The 18372-nt window shown below is 44.4% G+C and overlaps 1 protein-coding gene across 2 annotated transcripts in view; it reads right to left on the minus strand.

The window, feature by feature from the left end:
• RPA1 (replication protein A1) overlaps nt 1-18372 on the minus strand; it is a 71237-nt gene that overhangs the window by 46679 nt on the left and 6186 nt on the right. The window contains exons 2-3 of one of the 2 annotated variants that reach the window (XM_078769368.1): nt 15056-15208; nt 6389-6430 (exon numbers count right to left, since the gene is read on the minus strand). In XM_078769368.1, coding sequence (XP_078625494.1) covers nt 6389-6404 — 16 coding nt within the window. In that variant the 5' untranslated portion in view covers nt 6405-6430; nt 15056-15208. Of the gene's footprint in view, nt 1-6388; nt 6431-6696; nt 6884-15055; nt 15209-18372 lie in introns of those variants that run through there. The other variant, XM_068111295.2, reaches the window with a different exon arrangement.

Here is an 18372-nt window from a genome sequence, read left to right on the forward strand (position 1 = left end):
GGACGTGACGTCAGATGCGCCCCCAGCTTGAGAAGACAAGTCACCACCTCCGAGCGCTGAGTGAGACCTCCCGCATCTTTGGACTGGACCGGGTCGATTTTGCCCCTGAGCCAAGGTGCACCTTGAGCCATCGAAGACCTGCCCCTCCTTGCCATCAATCCCCGTGTGAGTCAGTTTTGTCCCGTTTATCTGTCGTCTGTCGGGGCTAATATAAGAGTGTGTCCAAGTGCCTGCCTTTCTATGCTGTCCCTCTTGTCGTTGTAATCTGACCTTCCGCCCTAATATAACCTCCTCCGGAGGTCTTGAGAACCGTATCCCTGGTGTCGTGTCATTTTAATCCCAGCCGTTGTGTCCTTTTCCTTCATTGATTTAGCGTAGCGCGACTCGGCAACGTTCGAGTATAATCGGGTAACTTGTGCGGACACGGCGGCCATTTCGCTCGGCCCACCATAACATCAAAGTCGTGTCTAACAATATACACACAACAGTATATATATAACAAGTATATATATATATATATATATACATACACATACACACATTACCGGTCAAAAGTTTTAGAACACCTCCAATTTTCCAGTTTTTATTGAAATTTAAGCAATTAAAATCCAGTGAATAACCTGAAATGGTGCAAAGGTAAGCAGGAAGACAGACAGACCATAATAACCCTTAAAAGTGTCAGTCTTTCCTTTAGAGAATTTGCAAGGAAAGCCAAGGTGTCAGTGAGTACAGTTTCCTACACCATCAAAAGGCACTTGGAAACTGGAGGAAACTGACAGGAAGAGGTCTGGCAGACCCAAAGCCACAACAGAATCAGAAGACAAGTTTCTGAATCAACAGCTTGCGTGATAGGCAACTCACAGGACAACAGCTTCAAGCACAGCTTAACACTGGTCGAAGTAAGCAAGTCTCAGTTTCAACTGTGAAGAGAAGACTGAGCTGCAGGTTTGACAGGTCGAGTGGCAGTAAGAAAGCCATTGCTTAGATAGCAAAATAAGAAAAAGAGGCTTGACTGGGCCATGAAGCACCGCCATTGGACGACTGAAGACTGGAAGAAGGTCTTGTGGACCGATGAATCAAAATTTGAAATCTTTGGTTCATCACGCAGGGTTTTTGTACGCCGTCGAGTAGGCGAAAGGATGGTTCCTCCATGTGACACCAACTGTCAAACATGGAGGAAGCGTGATGGTCTGGGGCTCTTTTGCTGGATCCAGAGTCAGCAACTTGCAGAGTGACTGGCACCCTGAACCAAAAGGGCTACCACAGCATTTTGCAGCGCCATGCAATACCCTCTGGTATACGCCTAGTTGGTCAGGGGTTCATCCCACAGCAAGATAATGACCCTAAACACACCTCCAGGATATGTCAAAACTACCTTTGAGAAAAAGAACAAGACGGTAGGCTTCAAATCATGGAATGGCCAGCACAGTGTCCAGACTTAAACCCAATCGAGCTGGTTTGGGATGAACTGGACAGAAGGGTGAAAGCAAAGCAACCTACAAGTAAGTGCAACACATTTGTGAGAACTTCTGCAATAGTGTTGTGAAGAACTTCCCAAACAATATTTGATTTCCATTGTAGAAAGAATGCCACGAGTGTGTTCGGCGGTTATATCTGCAAAAGGTGGCTACTTTGCAGAGTCAAAATTTTTAATTAAATTTTGTTAAACAAAATGATACTATGATTTCTTTTTTATCTTCAATTGTTTATTTGTTCTATGCTTAATTTCAGAGTACATTGAGACGTTAAACTGCATAAATTTCAATAAAAACTGGAAATATTGGTGTTCTAAAACGTTTGGCTGGTAGTATATATATATATATATATAAATAAATAATCAAGCGCACAGCCATGCAATCTCCATAGACAAACATTGGCAGTAGAATGGGCTGCACTGAAGAGCTCAGTGACTGTCAATGTGGCACCGTCATATGATGCCACCTTTCCAACAAGTTAGTTCGTCAAATTTCTGCCCTGCTAGAGCTGCCCCGGTCAACTGTAAGTGCTGTTATTGTGAAGTGGAAACGTCTAGGAGCAACAACAGCCGCGATGTAATGGGCCACACAAGCTCACAGAACGAGACCGCCGAGTGCTGAAGCGTGTAGCGCTTAAAATAGTGTCTGCCCTCGGTTGCAACACTCACTACCGAGTTCCAGACTGCCTCTGGAAGAAACGTCAGAACAACTGCTCGTCGGGAGCTTCATTAAATGGGTTTCCATGGCTGAGCAGCCACCCACAAGCCTAAGATCACCATGAGCAATGTCAAGCGTCGGCTGGAGTGGTGTAAAGCTCGCCGCCATTGGACTCTGGAGCAATGGAAACGTGTTCTCTGGAGTGATGAATCACGCTTCATCATCTGGGAGTCCGTTGGACAAATCTGGGTTTGGCGGATGCCAGGAGAACACTTCCTGTCCGAATACACAGTGACAACTCTAAAGTTTGTGGAGGAGGAATAATGGTCTGGGGCTGTTTTTCATGGTTCAGGCTAGGCCCCTTCGTTCCAGTGAAGTGAAATATTCATGCCATAGCATACAATGAAATTCTACAGTCTACACGATTGTGTGCTTCCAACTTTGTGGCATCATTTTGGGGAAGGCCCTTTCCTGTTTCAGCATGACAATGCCCGTGCACAAAGCAAAGTCCATACAGAAATAGTTTGTCGAGATTGATGTGCAAGAACTTGACTGTCCTGCAGAGAGCCCTAACCTCAACCCCATCTAACACCTTTGGGATGAATTGGAACCCCGACTGCAAGCCAGGCCTAATCACCTAACATCAGTGTCCGACCTCACTAATGCTCTTATGGGTGCATGGAAGCAAATCCCCACAACAATGTTCCAACATCTAATGGAAAGCCTTCTCAGAAGAGTGGAGGCTGTTATAGTAGCAATGGGGTTGGGGACCAGCTTCATATTAATGCCCATGGTTTTGGAATGAGATGTCCGATGAACACATACGGGTGTGAGGTTCGGTGTCCATATACGTTTGGCCATGTAGTGCAACTCCCCTATGATTTTTTTTTTTTTCTGTGGGGTTTGTCATAGATGTTGCCTACAACACCAAGGTGGTAAACCTGAAGGATCTTCGTTCTCGGATCACAGCTGCATGTGTACTGGTGGAAGCCAACATGCTGAGCCGAACATGGCAAGAACTCGTGCACCGTCTTGATGTCATGCGGACAAACGGAGCTCACGTTGGTGTTTTGCTGGTGTGCAAAAATATTTATGAGTTTCTGTATCATATAAACCAAAGGGTGTCGTGTCATTTGTGGTTCTAAATATTTAACAACCAAAGTTGTCCACATTGTTCTCCATAAAGGCCGGCGGCCGGCGGTATACGTACAGTCGTACACCTGTTGGAGACAGTACCGCCAGCTGTTTTGGATAAATTAGCAAAAAACAAAACCGATTTTTGGGTAACTATACATTCGTACAATGCTTGTTGTTACTTCCCTCTCCACTGAAACTAAATCCTCATTCACATTATACTTTCTACGAACCAGATCTGTAAAAAAAAGATCATTGTCGAAATCTGATCACTTTCTAATAGGAACGATTTCCTGTTCCATTTCATTATGATTCTATTGGTTGGCGGATACTGGAAATGTAGCCAATCAGTGAGCGTGATACAATTAGGTCACGGTTCACTCACTCCAAACGCACATGGTCTGTGTACTGGTGACTCATATTCGTTACAACAAAACAAACGTGTTATGAAACGAGTTAGACAAATCAGCTTGGCAGAAGCCTTCACCAAAAGTAAAAGACTTCACAATGAAAGTCAAGGGACAAATGACAACGAAACTGATGTGCATGACGACGACATGCCCACAACAGCAACAACAACAACAACAACAAACGTTGATGAAGTAGAACTTGGAGGTAAGCCTTTTGATCCGAAGTTGGTCAGTTACTATACGAGTTCATTTTCCATTAGTAATATATCGTTGACTATTATTTGTTGTCCAATGGATGGGTTGCACAAATTTTGTTACTTCCTATTATTTCATTTCCTAATTTCATTGTATCAAAAGGGGACCAAAAAAAACAACAACAACCACGGTCCCCGAAAAAGGCCAACCCCCACTTTGCAGGGGAAAATGGCCTCTAAACGGTGGTTTTTATTGTATCATTACTTAGTATCCACAATGCTAAGAATAAATATCAGTCCAATGGATGGGATGGGTTTTGTTTGGGTGGGGAGAGGGGGGGTGGTCTGTGAATTCTGAACTGATAATTATTCAATTCACATGGTTGACTTGACTTGACCATAACCATTCACATGGTTATAACAATAACACAATTCTGTGTGTACTTTTAAAACAATTTATTATTTCTTTCCACAGAAACTGCTGAGATCATCCATGATCAGCTGGAAAATGAAACTGAACACAGAACACCACCAAATGCATTCACACCAACTTCAAGTGATCGCGCGAACATCCATTCTCATCATAGATGCATCCAAGAGAACAGCTGTGGTGTCCAGCACAGAACAGACAAGGCTGTCTAAGTTACCAGATCGATTTCAGCATAATTGGCTCTTGAATAAAGTAACATTTTGTGAGAAGACCCAGTCATGGTGGCTTTTGTACGTGGAGGGACGGGGGATGTTCTGTTTGCTCTGTCAGAAGCATGATGCTAAGAACAGGCACAATCATCAAAAGAAGTGGAAATTGGAAGCTTCTGTCAGATATAAACATAGCCAACTAGACCTCCATAACAACTCGCAGCAACACCAGAATGCTATATCTGCAGAATTGAATCAACGTGCGAGTTTCTTCCACATGGAGAAAGAGAAGAAAGATCGGATAAAAGACTAAGTCCTGCTTAATGCATTTCTTAGTGCTTACTGGATGGCGAAAGAAGAGGTCAGTAACAGAAAGCTGCCATCGCTTCTGGAACTTCGACAGACAGCTGGTCTCAAGGATATGAAATACTTTGCACACCGTTTCGCCAGGTCAGTGCAAGAAATATTTCTTGCCATTGGACATCCCGGTGTACCCCGGTTTAGAATAGGTACACCATGTCCCTGCGCATCGTAAGAGCGTGACCAAGGGTTGGCGTCAGGAAGGGCATCCGGTCATAAACACATTGCCTCAACCAGGGAACCATGACTGTCATGGGGCCCGCACGGCTAACCCCCACTCTAGCGGGAAAAATGGCCTTAAAACGATCATTCATTCATTGGACAGACCATTCAACTAGACGTTCTGGATTCGGTTCAGAAGTCTCCTTCGTTCGGATTGCTAGCTGATGAAGTCACGGACATTGCAATTAAAGAACAACTCCTGCTCTTTGTCAAAAACGTATCTCGAGATGCCACTGTCCAAACGAAGTTCCTAGTTGTGAGAGATGTTTTGGACCAATTCACAAGCCCGGCTGCAGAATCCCTCCATGTAGTCGTCACGCAAACTCTCCAGGATTTGGCCCTAGAAAGCCGATGCCTGGCATCATTTGTCAGTGATGGAGCCAGTGTCATGACGGGGAAAAAACAGGTGTTGCTGCACGATTGAAAAGATCAACAAATCCACGGATGATCAGCATTTACTGCATTTGCCATAGACTTGTGCTGGCCTGCACAGATTCGACAGATGAGATCGCATATCTTAAAGGTGTAGAGGATCTTCTCATAACCTGCTGGAAGTTTTTTGACAACTCACCCAAATTTCAACCAGACATCTACTTTCCTTGCCACATACAGGTAAATGGAATTGAATGGAGAACACTGGTCCAGGTGTTTTTCGAACACCCTGTATATTGGTTCACGAGTTATCAAGTGACCACTATATTCGTCATGTGTGTGCGTCTGTCTGTGTGTGTCTGTCTGTCTGTCTGTCTGTCTATCTGCAGCATAACTACCTGATATCATCCGATCATGATGAAACTTGGGTGGGAGGTTGATATGATCTAGTTGTGTCCTGCCGAGTGGGCGTATTGCGCCCATTGTGGGCGGAGCCGCGCCCGAAAAAGATGTCTTTTTAGGGGGTAATCAATTTCAAGCTACATCTTCTCCGAGGGAGTTGGTGGAATCTGACAGGGGTTTCGATATTTGGTTAGGCCAATGTCATGTGTCTAGCCCCACAGAGCTCGATTTTTTCTCTTTTTTTTTTTTCTCCATTTCATTTTTCACCGAATTTTCGGTATTGTGTAGCTAACTAACCTCATAACTGATTATACATTATTTTCTATCTCATTTCAAGGTCAGTAACCTTCGTTTTGACATTTCCAGGCCTGTTTCGGTTATAGTCCGTCCTTTGTCATTGAATACTGCTCGCTCGTGAACCATCGTCGTCTCCTGACTTGTATTTTTTTTTTTAAAACACGAGTACCGCTGCATGTGGCCACAATAAGCATCACAAATGCAATCTGCATATGGCTGGACTCACCCGGTTTCCCATGCATGGGGGATGGCCTGCTCTGATCATAATCTGAAGAAATGGATAAAAAGAAAGTGGAGAAAATAAATGCAGGAAATGGCAAACAAATGTTCTAGAGTGTAGTTTGCAGTGGCAGAAGATCAAATTGGTTCCAAAAACAGACAAGGTAACAATTTGTATGCACCGGGAACATATCAGAAAGAAAAGTAAACCAAAAGGAAATGGTGATCAGGCTAGCTAAAACGTTACCAACTGGATTTATACCTAAAACGAGCAGAAATGGATGCAAGATAGTCAACATCAAGATGGTTACTTACAATTCGGCCCTGACGCATGGACAGCAAGGTAGATCGGCCACAAATCGGCAAGCACGATCAACGTGATCCCGATCATAAAACGGTGAAAAGGAAAAGGCAAGGACAATACGTCATGTGCATTATCACAACAGGAAACCCAAGGGCAATACCCCTGGCGCTCATCTGGTAGCATAAACAGTGCACTACACTGATTAAAGGTATTTTAAACCAATTTAAATTGTTTCTAGAAGACAGGGCAGCATGTAGAATCATGCTAACATAATCATCTATATATATAAAACACAGTTTGTGTGTGTGTGTGTGTGTGTGTGTGTGTGTGTGTGTGTGTGTGTGTGTGTGTGTGTGTGTGTGTGTGTGTGTGTGTGTGTGTGTGTGTGTGTGTGTGTGTGTGTGTGATGTTACCGATAGACTCCTAAACGGAGAGGCTTACGTGCTTGATATTTGACATGGACATGGCCATTGAGCGTGGGACGAACATGGCCGAACTCAAAATATTTGACGATCCATATTTTTTATTCATATTTACCTCAGCGCATTTCAGCACACGGAATCAACGGAATCAGAGCAGGTGGGCGCTGATTCGCTCAGAGCGATCACGTGATGACACTATGAACAAAAAAATCGCTATGACCCTATGAAAAAAAAATCGCTATGACGCTATGACAAAAAAATCGCTATGAAAAAAAAAACAAAAAAACAAAAAACAAATCGCTCGCTTTGCCAAGGGGCTCGCTCCCCCCCCCCCCCCGTTCCCCCCCCCCCCCCCCCTCCCCTCCCCCTCCCGGCAATGCCGGGTACTTCTGCTAGTACGACTATAAACAAACAAGAAACCTATCTTGGGGGGGGGGAGGGGAACCCCTACCGTCCCCCCTCCCATCCTGCATACCTCCTCAGACTCCAATTTTTCTAATGCCTTGAACAAATATTGGTACATCATGGGTAATGAAGGTTGCGGTGAAGTTTCATTGAAATTGTGAATGTCTTCAGAGAAAAGAGCAAATACCTATTTTGGGGGGTAACCATGGTTAGGGCTTAGCCTGGTGTTGGCTTAGCGGTTAGGGCGCATGCTTGGGATCTGAGGATCCCGAGTTCAAATCCCGGTCAATCGCTGAATTAATGCCAGGTGGGTTGACTCAGCCTGTCATCCTTCCGAGGTGGGAAAATTGAGTACCAGTTGGGATGAATGATACCGGTGTGTACCCCGATTTAGAATAGGTACACCGTATCCCTGCACATTGCAAGAGGTGACTAAGGGTCGGCGTCAGGAAGGGCATGCGGCCATAAAATCATTGCCTCAAACAGGGAACCATGATTGTCATGGGGCCCGCAAGGCTAACCCCTGCTCGAGCGGGCAAAAAATTGCCTTACAACGATCATTCAGTCATTCATTTCATTCAATCCCCCTCCCCTTTATTTGGGGGGGAGGGGAGGTTAAAACCTTGACCCACTTTGACTCCCCATAGACCCCTTTAAACTTCGATTTTCTTCATGCCATGAACAATCTTTCGTAAATCACGGGTGATGAAGGTTGTGCCCAGGTTTCATCAAAATAGTTTGTAGTTTCGGAGGAAAACAGCAAATTTCTATTTTGGGGGGAGTGGGAGGGGGTCAAACATGGATGCACTTTGACCCCGATTTTTTTTTAGTGCCGTGAACAAACTTTAGTCGCAACACAACAAAAAAAAATTGTGCCAAATTTGGTCGCAATCCCATCAGCGGTTTCGTAAAAGAAGTTTCAAGTGTTTACGGGCAGAAGGACTGACTGCGTGCCGTCGCATAAGCTCCCCTAAACTTTGGTCCAGTTGAGCTAATAGAAAAAAAAAATATCCTGTTATTAATTTGCAATTGGTCTGGCTTTGACACCAATTTGTATTACGGACCCTAGGCATCAAAAAGCTACATGTATCGAAGAAACAGTTTCAAATGGAGGACCTCGCCGCCATTAGAGCGTTTAAATTGCATCAGATGCGGCAATAAATGTGAACTGTTGCTCCACGATTGCCGCCTCGATGACGCAAGATTCCATTTGTATTTTTGCCATCTCCATGCCTACCCCATTTAGAACACCATGTGGGCACAGGCAACTTGCGTAATCTTCAATAACCTGGACACCATAAACACCAAGACTAAACACTTATCACCTCCCTCTGGGGACCATAATCACTTGAGAAGTTAGTGGATATGCAGGTTGGCACGAAAGTGAGGCATGAAACCTAAGGCCGATACGTACTGTATTGTTGGAAGAGCCGTAACACCGATGCTTTCGATATTTGATGGCCATTTTAACAATCGGTTTGTTTGAGCTTCACAGTGAATGAAAAACGTCAAGGCAGAGCATGGTGATTGTGATATACGACAGGCTCGACGATTTGTTCGGCCTGAACGAAATTGGAATCAAAATGCCGGAGTGTGGAGAGTCAGCCGCCGTACCGCCATAATACAACAACAACAACATGCATTTTAAGGCCATGTTCTCTGCTAGAGCGGGGGGTTAGCCTTGCGGTCCCCATGACAATCTTCTCCATTTTGCCCTATTTTCTGCATCTCTCCTTGTTAACCCCCTTGCCCGCATTTCTTCTTCCACCATCTTTAGCCAAGTCTTTCTCGGTCTTCCCCGTCCTCTACTTCCTTCTACATTAACTTCCATCACTCTTCTCAACCAGTCACTTTCATCCTTCCTCAATACATGACCAAACCATCTCAACCTGTTCCTCTTCACAGCATCAATCACAGGCAATATTCCCATCATCTTTCGCAATTCATCATTTGTCTTCCTCTCTCTCAACGATACTCCACACATCCATCGAACCATTCGCATTTCCACCCTTTCCAGCCTTCGTTGCTGCTCTACGTTCATTACCCATGTCTCGCTCCCATAAATCATAACACTTCTCACACATGCAGCATACACCTTTCCCTTCAGCTTCAGCGACACTCTCCTCATCAGCACGCCACTCAGTTCCCGAAACTTCTTCCATGCACATCTCACTCGAGCAACCGTTGCCGAGTCTGATCCACCTTCTCCATTCAGCATGTCTCCGAGGTAGCAAAATGTTTTCACACCTTCCAGCTTCACGCCGTCTCCAAGATCCAACTCAACATTTCCTCCATCTCCAGCTCCCTCTGTGCACACCTTACATTTGAATGTAGCTGCCACACTGGTTAATGACCCTCTCAGACCACTACATTTTTGTTGAACCCACTCAGCACATTGTACATTGAATGGAGTTCACTCCGACACCCTTCCTGCACACAGCACACGGCACACGGCCACTTCCCAGTTCTTTCCACCTCACCACATGCTTTACCACTTGCCATCACCTTTGTCTTTCCGATATTCACCTTCAGACCTTTTGTCTCCATACATTCCTTCCACTTGTTCATCTTTTCCTTCAGTCCATCCATACTTTCCGCAATCAACACCAGATCATCTGCATACAACAACTCCCACGGTAAACCCTCCTTTACGGTCTGAGCCAGCACCTCCATCACAGCTACAAATAGTAGTGGACTTAGTACTGACCCCTGATGCACTCCCACCTTCACCTCAAACTCACCACTGTTCCCGTCCTTCGTCCTTACAGCTGTGCGTGCTCTTTGTACATTGCCATCACTACTCTGATCAACCATTCCTCCACTCCTAACTTCCTCAATGCCCATGTCAATACTTTGCGTGGAACCCTATCGAATGCTTTCTCCAGATCAACAAACCCAAAAAACAACTTCTTCCTCTTATCCATGTACTTCTCCTGCAACTGCCTCACAATGAAAAGCGCATCTGTCGTTCCTCTTCCTGGCATAAATCCAAACTGCATTTCGTCGATCTTCACTTTCTTCCTTATCCTCCTCTCCAACACCCTTTCCAATACCTTCATTCCATGCTCCAACTAGAACGGGCACTCGGTAGAGCGCATACCTTCGCCGCAGCTACTTTTGTTGCCAAAATAAAAGACTACAAGATCTGTGTAGCAAAGCCACACCTAATATGGTAAAAAGACGATTTTGACCTTTTCATGACCTTGACCTTGACCTTTGACCCGATCGATTCCAAAATCTAATCAAATGGTTCCCGGATAATAACCTATCATCCCACCAAATTTCATGCGAATCGGTTGAATACTTTTTGAGTTATGCGAATAACATACACACACACACACAGACATACAAATAAATACACAGCGATCAAAACATAACCTTCCGCTTTTGCGAAGGTAATAACTTTATCGCTCGGTACGAGCCACACTCCAGAGGGTCACCTTTCCCCTTGTATAGAGGGACGAGGGTACTCAGTTCCCAATCCACTGGAATGCGGCCTTCTTTCACCACCAGATTACAGATCTCTGTCATTCTCTTCACACCCCAACTTCCTGCTGCCTTCAACATATCTCCCACAACTCCCGTCGGCCCTCCCGCTTTTCCACTCTTCATGGCTTTTATCGCTTCCTCAACTTCCTTCTCAGTTATCTTCTCTGCCGGTCCTAAAACTGGGTTACTCTCTATGTTGCCATCCCATTCATTCTCTGTATTCAACAGCATTTCCATATATCTTTTCCATCTTCCTTTAATTCCATCTGGGTCGACAACGATTTGTCCCACTTCATCCTTCAAGCAACTCACCCCCATCACATCACACCTCTCTTTCGCTATGTGCTTTGCAATCCTGAATACTGCTTTCTGACCCTCTTCCGAATCCAAGCGTTCTCCGAACATTTTCCTACATGCCTCCTGCACCTTTGCTACCTCTTTCTTTGCAGCCTTCCTGGCTGCCTTATAACTTTCATGCTCTGCTGTTTCTGCTCCCGTACCCTTCGCCTTCTGCCACTCTTTGAACTTCTTCCTCTTCTCGTCAATCCTCTTTCCAACCTCAACATCCCACCACCATGTTTCCGAGTGCCTCGGTGGTCCTTGTGTCCATCCACATACCTCACCAACGGCTCCCAACAGACTAGCTTTCATTGACGTCCAACCACTTTCAAGCTCAACCACATCATCCTCTACCCTACTCAGCATCTCTTTTAATGCCTCCCTTACTGTCACCTCTTTCAACCTCCACACCTTCATTCTCGGTTGGTACTTCACCCGCTGAGCTCTTCTCGCACCTTTCACCCTTATGTCGCAGACAACCAAGTGGTGCTGTGAAACAGCCTCCTCCCCCGGGATCACCTTTGTGTCCCGGAGGTGCCCCCTATCTCGCCGACGCACCATCAGGTAGTCAACGGTTGTCGTCGACCCACCTGACGTGTATGTAACAAGCTTATTGTCCTCTTTCTGGAACTGAGTATTACAAATCAACAAATCAGCTCCATCAGCAAACTCCAAAATCCTTTCACCTTCTCCATTTCTCACACCATATCCGTAACCCCCATGAACTCCCTCAAAACCATCCATACTCCTTCCCACATGTCCATTCAGGTCTCCTCCCACCACAACAACTTCCTCATCTTTCACGTTTTCCATCAGCTTCTCTATCGCACACCAGAACTTGTCCTTCTCTTCATCGCTTCGACCAACCTGCGGAGCATATCCCGAGATGACATTCACCAAGAGCTTTCCAATCATCATTTTCACCATCATCAACCTATCACTCACTCTCGTCACACTCACCACACTGTCTACAAACTCCTCAGAAAACAGGACACCAACACCATTCACGCCCTCCGGGCACCCTTGCCACACAAACTTGTATTTCTGTCCCTACCTACCCTTCACCATTCTCACACCACTTCCCTTCCATCTCGTCTCTTGCACACAACATATGTCCACTCTTCTTCTGACCAATACTTCCACCACTTCACCTGATCTCCCTGTCATTGTCCCCACATTCCATGTCCCAAACCTCAGAAACCGATCTCCACTTCAGGCTGCACCCTGCCCATATGTACTTGTGATTGTCATGGTTCTCTTTTTGAGGCAATGTTTTTTTTTATGGCCGGATGCCCTTCCTGACGCCAACCCTCTTAGTCGTCTCTTACGACACGCAGGGATACGGTGTACCTATTCTGACCAGGGTACACACTGGGAAACGTTTAAAACATGTAAATTCTGGGGGGGGGGGGGGGGGGGCGTTATCCATAATGACAGACGTAATCATACGTCTGCCATAATGAGACGTAATCGCATCACCCTGTCATGTGACCAGATCCTCAGCTCTGATTGGTATACGTTTGAGGGGACATACATACAACATATACATATGGATGGACAAACTGTTCTCGACGGCTTTGCCCTATAGGCTACGCCATAAAAATAAAAAAAAAGACATGCAATTTCGAAAAAACACTACCAATAAAAGATAAAAAAGGGAGGGAAAGGGGGTAGGGAGGGAAAGGGGGTGGGGGGGGGGGGTCATCCCCTGGAGGAATTCTTTTGATCAACATGAAGAAAAAGATAAAAAAGCAACCGTGGTTTTAGCAATTTTGCTGTACGGAGTTAAAGGCCACCAGTCAGCCATCTTGAATCTGATGTCGAAAAAAAAAGGGCGTGCACATGCAACTCATCATTCATTTTCTGTGTGGCATGATCTTGTGTGAACAAGATCTAAAATGCATGTCTGAGAAATGATTGAGGAAGTGGTCAATATCGGATTTTTTACAACTAAAATGGCTGCCAGTCTACCAGTCGGCCTTCTTTGATCAGAGCGCAAAATGAAGTGAGGCGCACGTATATGCCATCATGCGCTGTGCTTGTGCCAAGTTCGAACAAAATCGGACCATGCATGTTCAACAAGCATTCTGAGTATTGCGCTGCAATACATGTCCCCTACCGGCAGTCTGTCGTCCAGAAAACTGTTGGGGAAATTACCAAAGTTCAAAGTGCCATAACTTTGTCAAAAATGATCGAAACGTCATGAAGTTCGAACTTGATCTGTAACTTATGAGGAAACCATGTGCCAAGTTTGAAATCATTAGCATTAAGACTTTAGAAAAAAAAGGCAGGAAAACTGTTCTTTGCGTGACGGACTGACAGACGGAGGGACAGAGTGCAAACCTATAGTCCCCTCTGGTGTACACCGGCCAGGGACTAATAAAAGGCTGGGGACACGTTTAACAAAATGGCAACCAGTAGGCCATCTTGGATCTGATCTCGAAAGAAAATAGCGTGCATATGTAACCCATCATTCATTAATTATGTGTCCAAAGTTTCAACAACATCAGTAAATGCATGTCCGAGAAAAAGTTGAGGATGTGTTCAACATCGGGTTTTTCGTGCAACTAAAATGGCCACACAGCGGCCATCTTTGATCACCCAACGCGAAAAAAAAATGATGCACATACGCATCCCATCAGGTATTGTCTTCATGCAAAGTATGAAGAAAATTGGTCTATAAATCTTCGAAATATGGTTGGACGCATGCATGGACGGACAGAAGAGACCCAATCCATAAGCCCCCATTTTGGACCAAATCCACAAAGGCTAATAACGATGGCATTGGATACTTCATGTCTGAAAACACACTTCATTCTTCATTCATGGACATATGTGGTATATTGCCAAATATATTGGATTTATTCAATTTTAAAAAAAAAGGAAAAGAAGTGCGGTGGCCATATTGGATTTTTTCCAAATTATGGGCTTCAGGAGAAATATTCAGCTTGGCACTATATCTGAAATCATTTCGTACATATCAAACATGATCGATGCCAAATTTGGTACTTTTACCATAAAATCCACAATTTTATCATAAATGTGCTTCACTAATGACTAAAGGAGTTTCTGAATCACTCGAGATTAATCGATTCAAATAGAACCCCAATTTTAAACTCCTCAAACAGAAATGTATTTCCTTTTTCACATTTCTCTTTCTTCATTCCAATTCTTGCTTTTTCTTTTCTTTTTGTTCATTTTCCTCTTTTCTATTAATTTTTCTCTTTCTCTTAAGAACATGGGGTTAACAAGGGGAGATGCAGAAAAGAGGGCAAAATGGAGATCGTCATGGGGCCCGCAAGGCTAACCCCACTATAGCAGGGAAAATGGCCTTAAAATGCCTGTTGTTGTGTGCTCTATTTCTGTCCAAGCTGAGGGAGAAGTGAATTCTTCCAAATATATTTTTTTCTAAGGCTCACTTGGCTGCACCTGGATGGGATTGAGGGAAGAGGATTGAGGGTAGTAACGGAAACCCAAATCCTGTTCCATGTTCCTCCTGATTGAATCTATCGTTGTTCTTTGCTTATCTGGTAAACCTTAACTCCATCGGTCTTATGTTCCTTCTGAGGACACCAATGAAGTATTTGGTCTTTCATTTGATTAGAGATCACAAACAGACCGATTATATAGCAGGCAAATTGGTGACTCCACATGAAACTTTAGAGCTCGTCCAAAGGTTGTCATGCAGGCATTAGTCCACAGCAGCATGGGACACTCACCTTGCCTCACAGGTAATGTGGCAGGGGTGGTTGTTGCTGGATCATTGTTCTGAGCAGAAACCACCGTAGTAGCAACATAATCTTGTGGGCTTCCAAATTGGGTAGCTGACAGCTGGAGAACTTCCAACTCCATAATATTAAGAACAGTTCTGTGGAAGAGAAGGAATGCTTGGGTCAAGGAATGTCCAACTGGACTATATATTGGGTACCAAAAGATAAACGGGGTGGTGAAATGCATGCAGATGGTAGAAAAACGGCTATTCCACATTGGGGTTCTTAAATCCCACTTATGATCCAGCTTTTGTTATACATATTTGTCTATCAAGATGTACGATGGTATATGTATTCATGTAATGTACACAACACACCGTTTCAAGCAAGATGCCTGCAACCTCAAGCAAGTACCTCGACTCGATACGACTACTCACAGACAATCTTAAGTTCCTGATATCTATATAAATATATTCTCCCTCGGTGATTTTGTCTGTCTATCTGGGGTAATGGCTACACCCGGTATGGGAGGGGCTTCAAAAACATATCCACAATTTGTTGACTCGCATAACTTTGAGGCCTCTTTTGTTAGGCCAGCGATGTATTGCTCCGTTTTATTTCAACTCAAATTCGATATCTCATTTTATTTTTCAGTCGCCATCATGGTTTTAGACTCGGTTGAAGAAAAAAAAAAAAACGGGAATAAAATTTGATGCCAGTTACCGTTTATAGAACAAAATGCATTTTCAAAGGCCTGCAACATAAACACCATCGACTCTCACGGCTTTATCTCCACTCCAATTCACCATCCGATTTCATTTTTAATCGATGGTTTCAGACTCGGTTTCAACAATAATTGAGAAAATGGACGCACACACGGGAAATAGCCGAGATACTACTGTGTTCAAAAAGTATCCGACCTTTATTTTTCGTGCGTAAAAAAAAAGAAGCTAGGGAGGCGTTGATTGGTGCACATATGTAGGCGATCCTAATGCGCACGCGTGAATTTTTTCCCACCTGCAGAAGCTGTCATTCGACGGCAGACCGCCGATGAGTGAGGACATGTAAGTGAGCGCCGTCGAATTTTCGTTTTTGACTAAATGACGGAAAAACTTGAACGCTACTGCATCAAATTTTGTGTAAAGCCTGGCGATTCCCAAGTGGAAACGATCTGCAAGATTCAACACCGTTCATTCCATTATGAAGGAGGATTTGGACTTCAGGAGAATCTCAGCGAAGTTCGTACCAAAGCTGCTAACGATTGAGCAGAAGCAACTCCGTTTGGAGATCGCACAGGACATGCTGGAGACTGTGAACAGCGATCCCAGCTTCCTCAACACAGTGATCACTGGCGATGAGTCCTGGGTTTATGGGTACGACCCAGAAACCAAGTTGCAGTCATCACAATGGAAGCATCCAACATCCCCGAGGCCAAAAAACACAAAATTTGATGCAGTAGCGTTGTTCAAGTTTTTCCATCATTTTGTCAAAAACGAAAATCCGACGGCGCTCACTTACATGTCCTCACTCATCGGCGGTCTGCCGTCGAATGACAGCTTCTGCAGACGGGAAAAAAATTCACACGTGCGCATTAGGATCGCCTACATACGTGCACCAATGAACGCCTCCCTAGCTTTTTTTTTTTTACGCACGAAAAATAAAGGTCGGATACTTTTTGAACACACTACGTATATTCAAAATTCGTGGCACAATGTATCATAGACCAGCCAAATAACTCAGACGGGAAAATGCCAAGATATATTGAAACTTCGAGTTGGACTTTTCCATTTGACGAGTCGTCACAAAAAAAGTCAACAATGTGGAGAGAGGGGCAGAGCTTTGTTCACGTATCGCCACAGACTGGAAATTGCTAACAGATATTTCTTCGTTCTTACTTCATTCATCATTCATCATTATTATTATTATTATTATTGTCCGGAAGTAAAGGTAATCCTGTTTAAACACTCCATTCATTCCAACGATCATTGTGACTGATAAATTGGCAGTAACCATTTTGTGAAACTGAATATGCAGGTGCAGCATCTAACTCAATATGTCGAAATGTCACACACGTCCATGCCCGTGGGATTCCCACAGGTGACCCAAACGAGTCCATATAATATTCTGCTAAGGTGATCATGTCTGCCCGTGGGAGTGGCTACACGCGGTCTGGGAGGGGCTTCACAAACACTTCCACCATTTTATTTATTTAGTTGTATACAAGATCGAGGCTTGTGTAAGAGCGAGCACATTAAACACAAAAAACAAACGGACACGTAAAATAATAAAGGGATATATATTATATATATATATATATATATACAGACTTGGCATTTAATATGGAATATTTTTTTTTTCTTGACTTGGGTTTACTTTCTGAACTCAATATATCAATCTGGTGAGTTTCGTTTACACTTTGGTGATGTCTTTGTTGAAAGAACCATGTCACTGATTGTCTTTCGCAGCAAGAAGTCAATAACAGGATTATATCACAGGTGGCGTGACAAAATGCAAGGACAGGTACATTTGACGATTGGCTTCACAATCGGGTATATAAGGGTTGTTGCATTCTGTATTAGTGGGAAACAACTGCTGCACGTCTACAAAAGTTATTGCCGCTTCCTATGGAGATTATCCGTCAACTTGACAATGCTGTTTGTCATGGAGTGGTGGCTTTACGAAATTCTGGCATGAAACACTTCGCTCTTTCACGAGCCTCGACCTTGTATACAAAACAAAAAAAAAAAACAAAAAAAAAAAAAAAACAGCGTGCTCTTGCTCGGCAGTATGGCATCACTCAAGGTCAGGTGTCAAAGATCCTGAAACGAAATGATCAGAGGAGTGTCCCTACTCCAATACCGAGGCCAGGACGTCCACGAAGAACCACAAGGAGAGATGATCGCCAGCTGCACCGGTTAGTCCGCAATGGCTGTACCAACTCAGCTAATCGGCTTAGGGCTAGGGCTAGGTGGCAGCAACTGACAAATGTGCCTGTATCCAGAAGGCTAGTCAACCAATGACTGGTTCAAGCAGGCTATCGTGCCAGGCGTCCCCTGAGAAAGCCACGCCTGACCAGACAACACAGCCAGCGCCGATTGCAGTGGGCCAGAGAGCACCGTCAATAGCAGCCAGGACACTGGAATCACGTGACCTTCAGTGACGAGTCTAGATTTCTGGTCTATCGTCAAGATGGCCAGGTCCGAGTGCGCAGACAAGTGCATGAAGCCCACAACGAAGATTGTATAGTGCCAAGAGTCCAAGCTGGAGGTGGTGGGGTGACCGTTTGGGCTGCTTTTCATGCAGGGGGCAAAACTGACCTGGT

The sequence above is a fragment of the Myxine glutinosa genome, unplaced genomic scaffold (assembly GCF_964187855.1).
Source record: "Myxine glutinosa unplaced genomic scaffold, kmMyxGlut1.1 SCAFFOLD_2275, whole genome shotgun sequence".
Taxonomy (NCBI): domain Eukaryota; kingdom Metazoa; phylum Chordata; class Myxini; order Myxiniformes; family Myxinidae; genus Myxine; species Myxine glutinosa.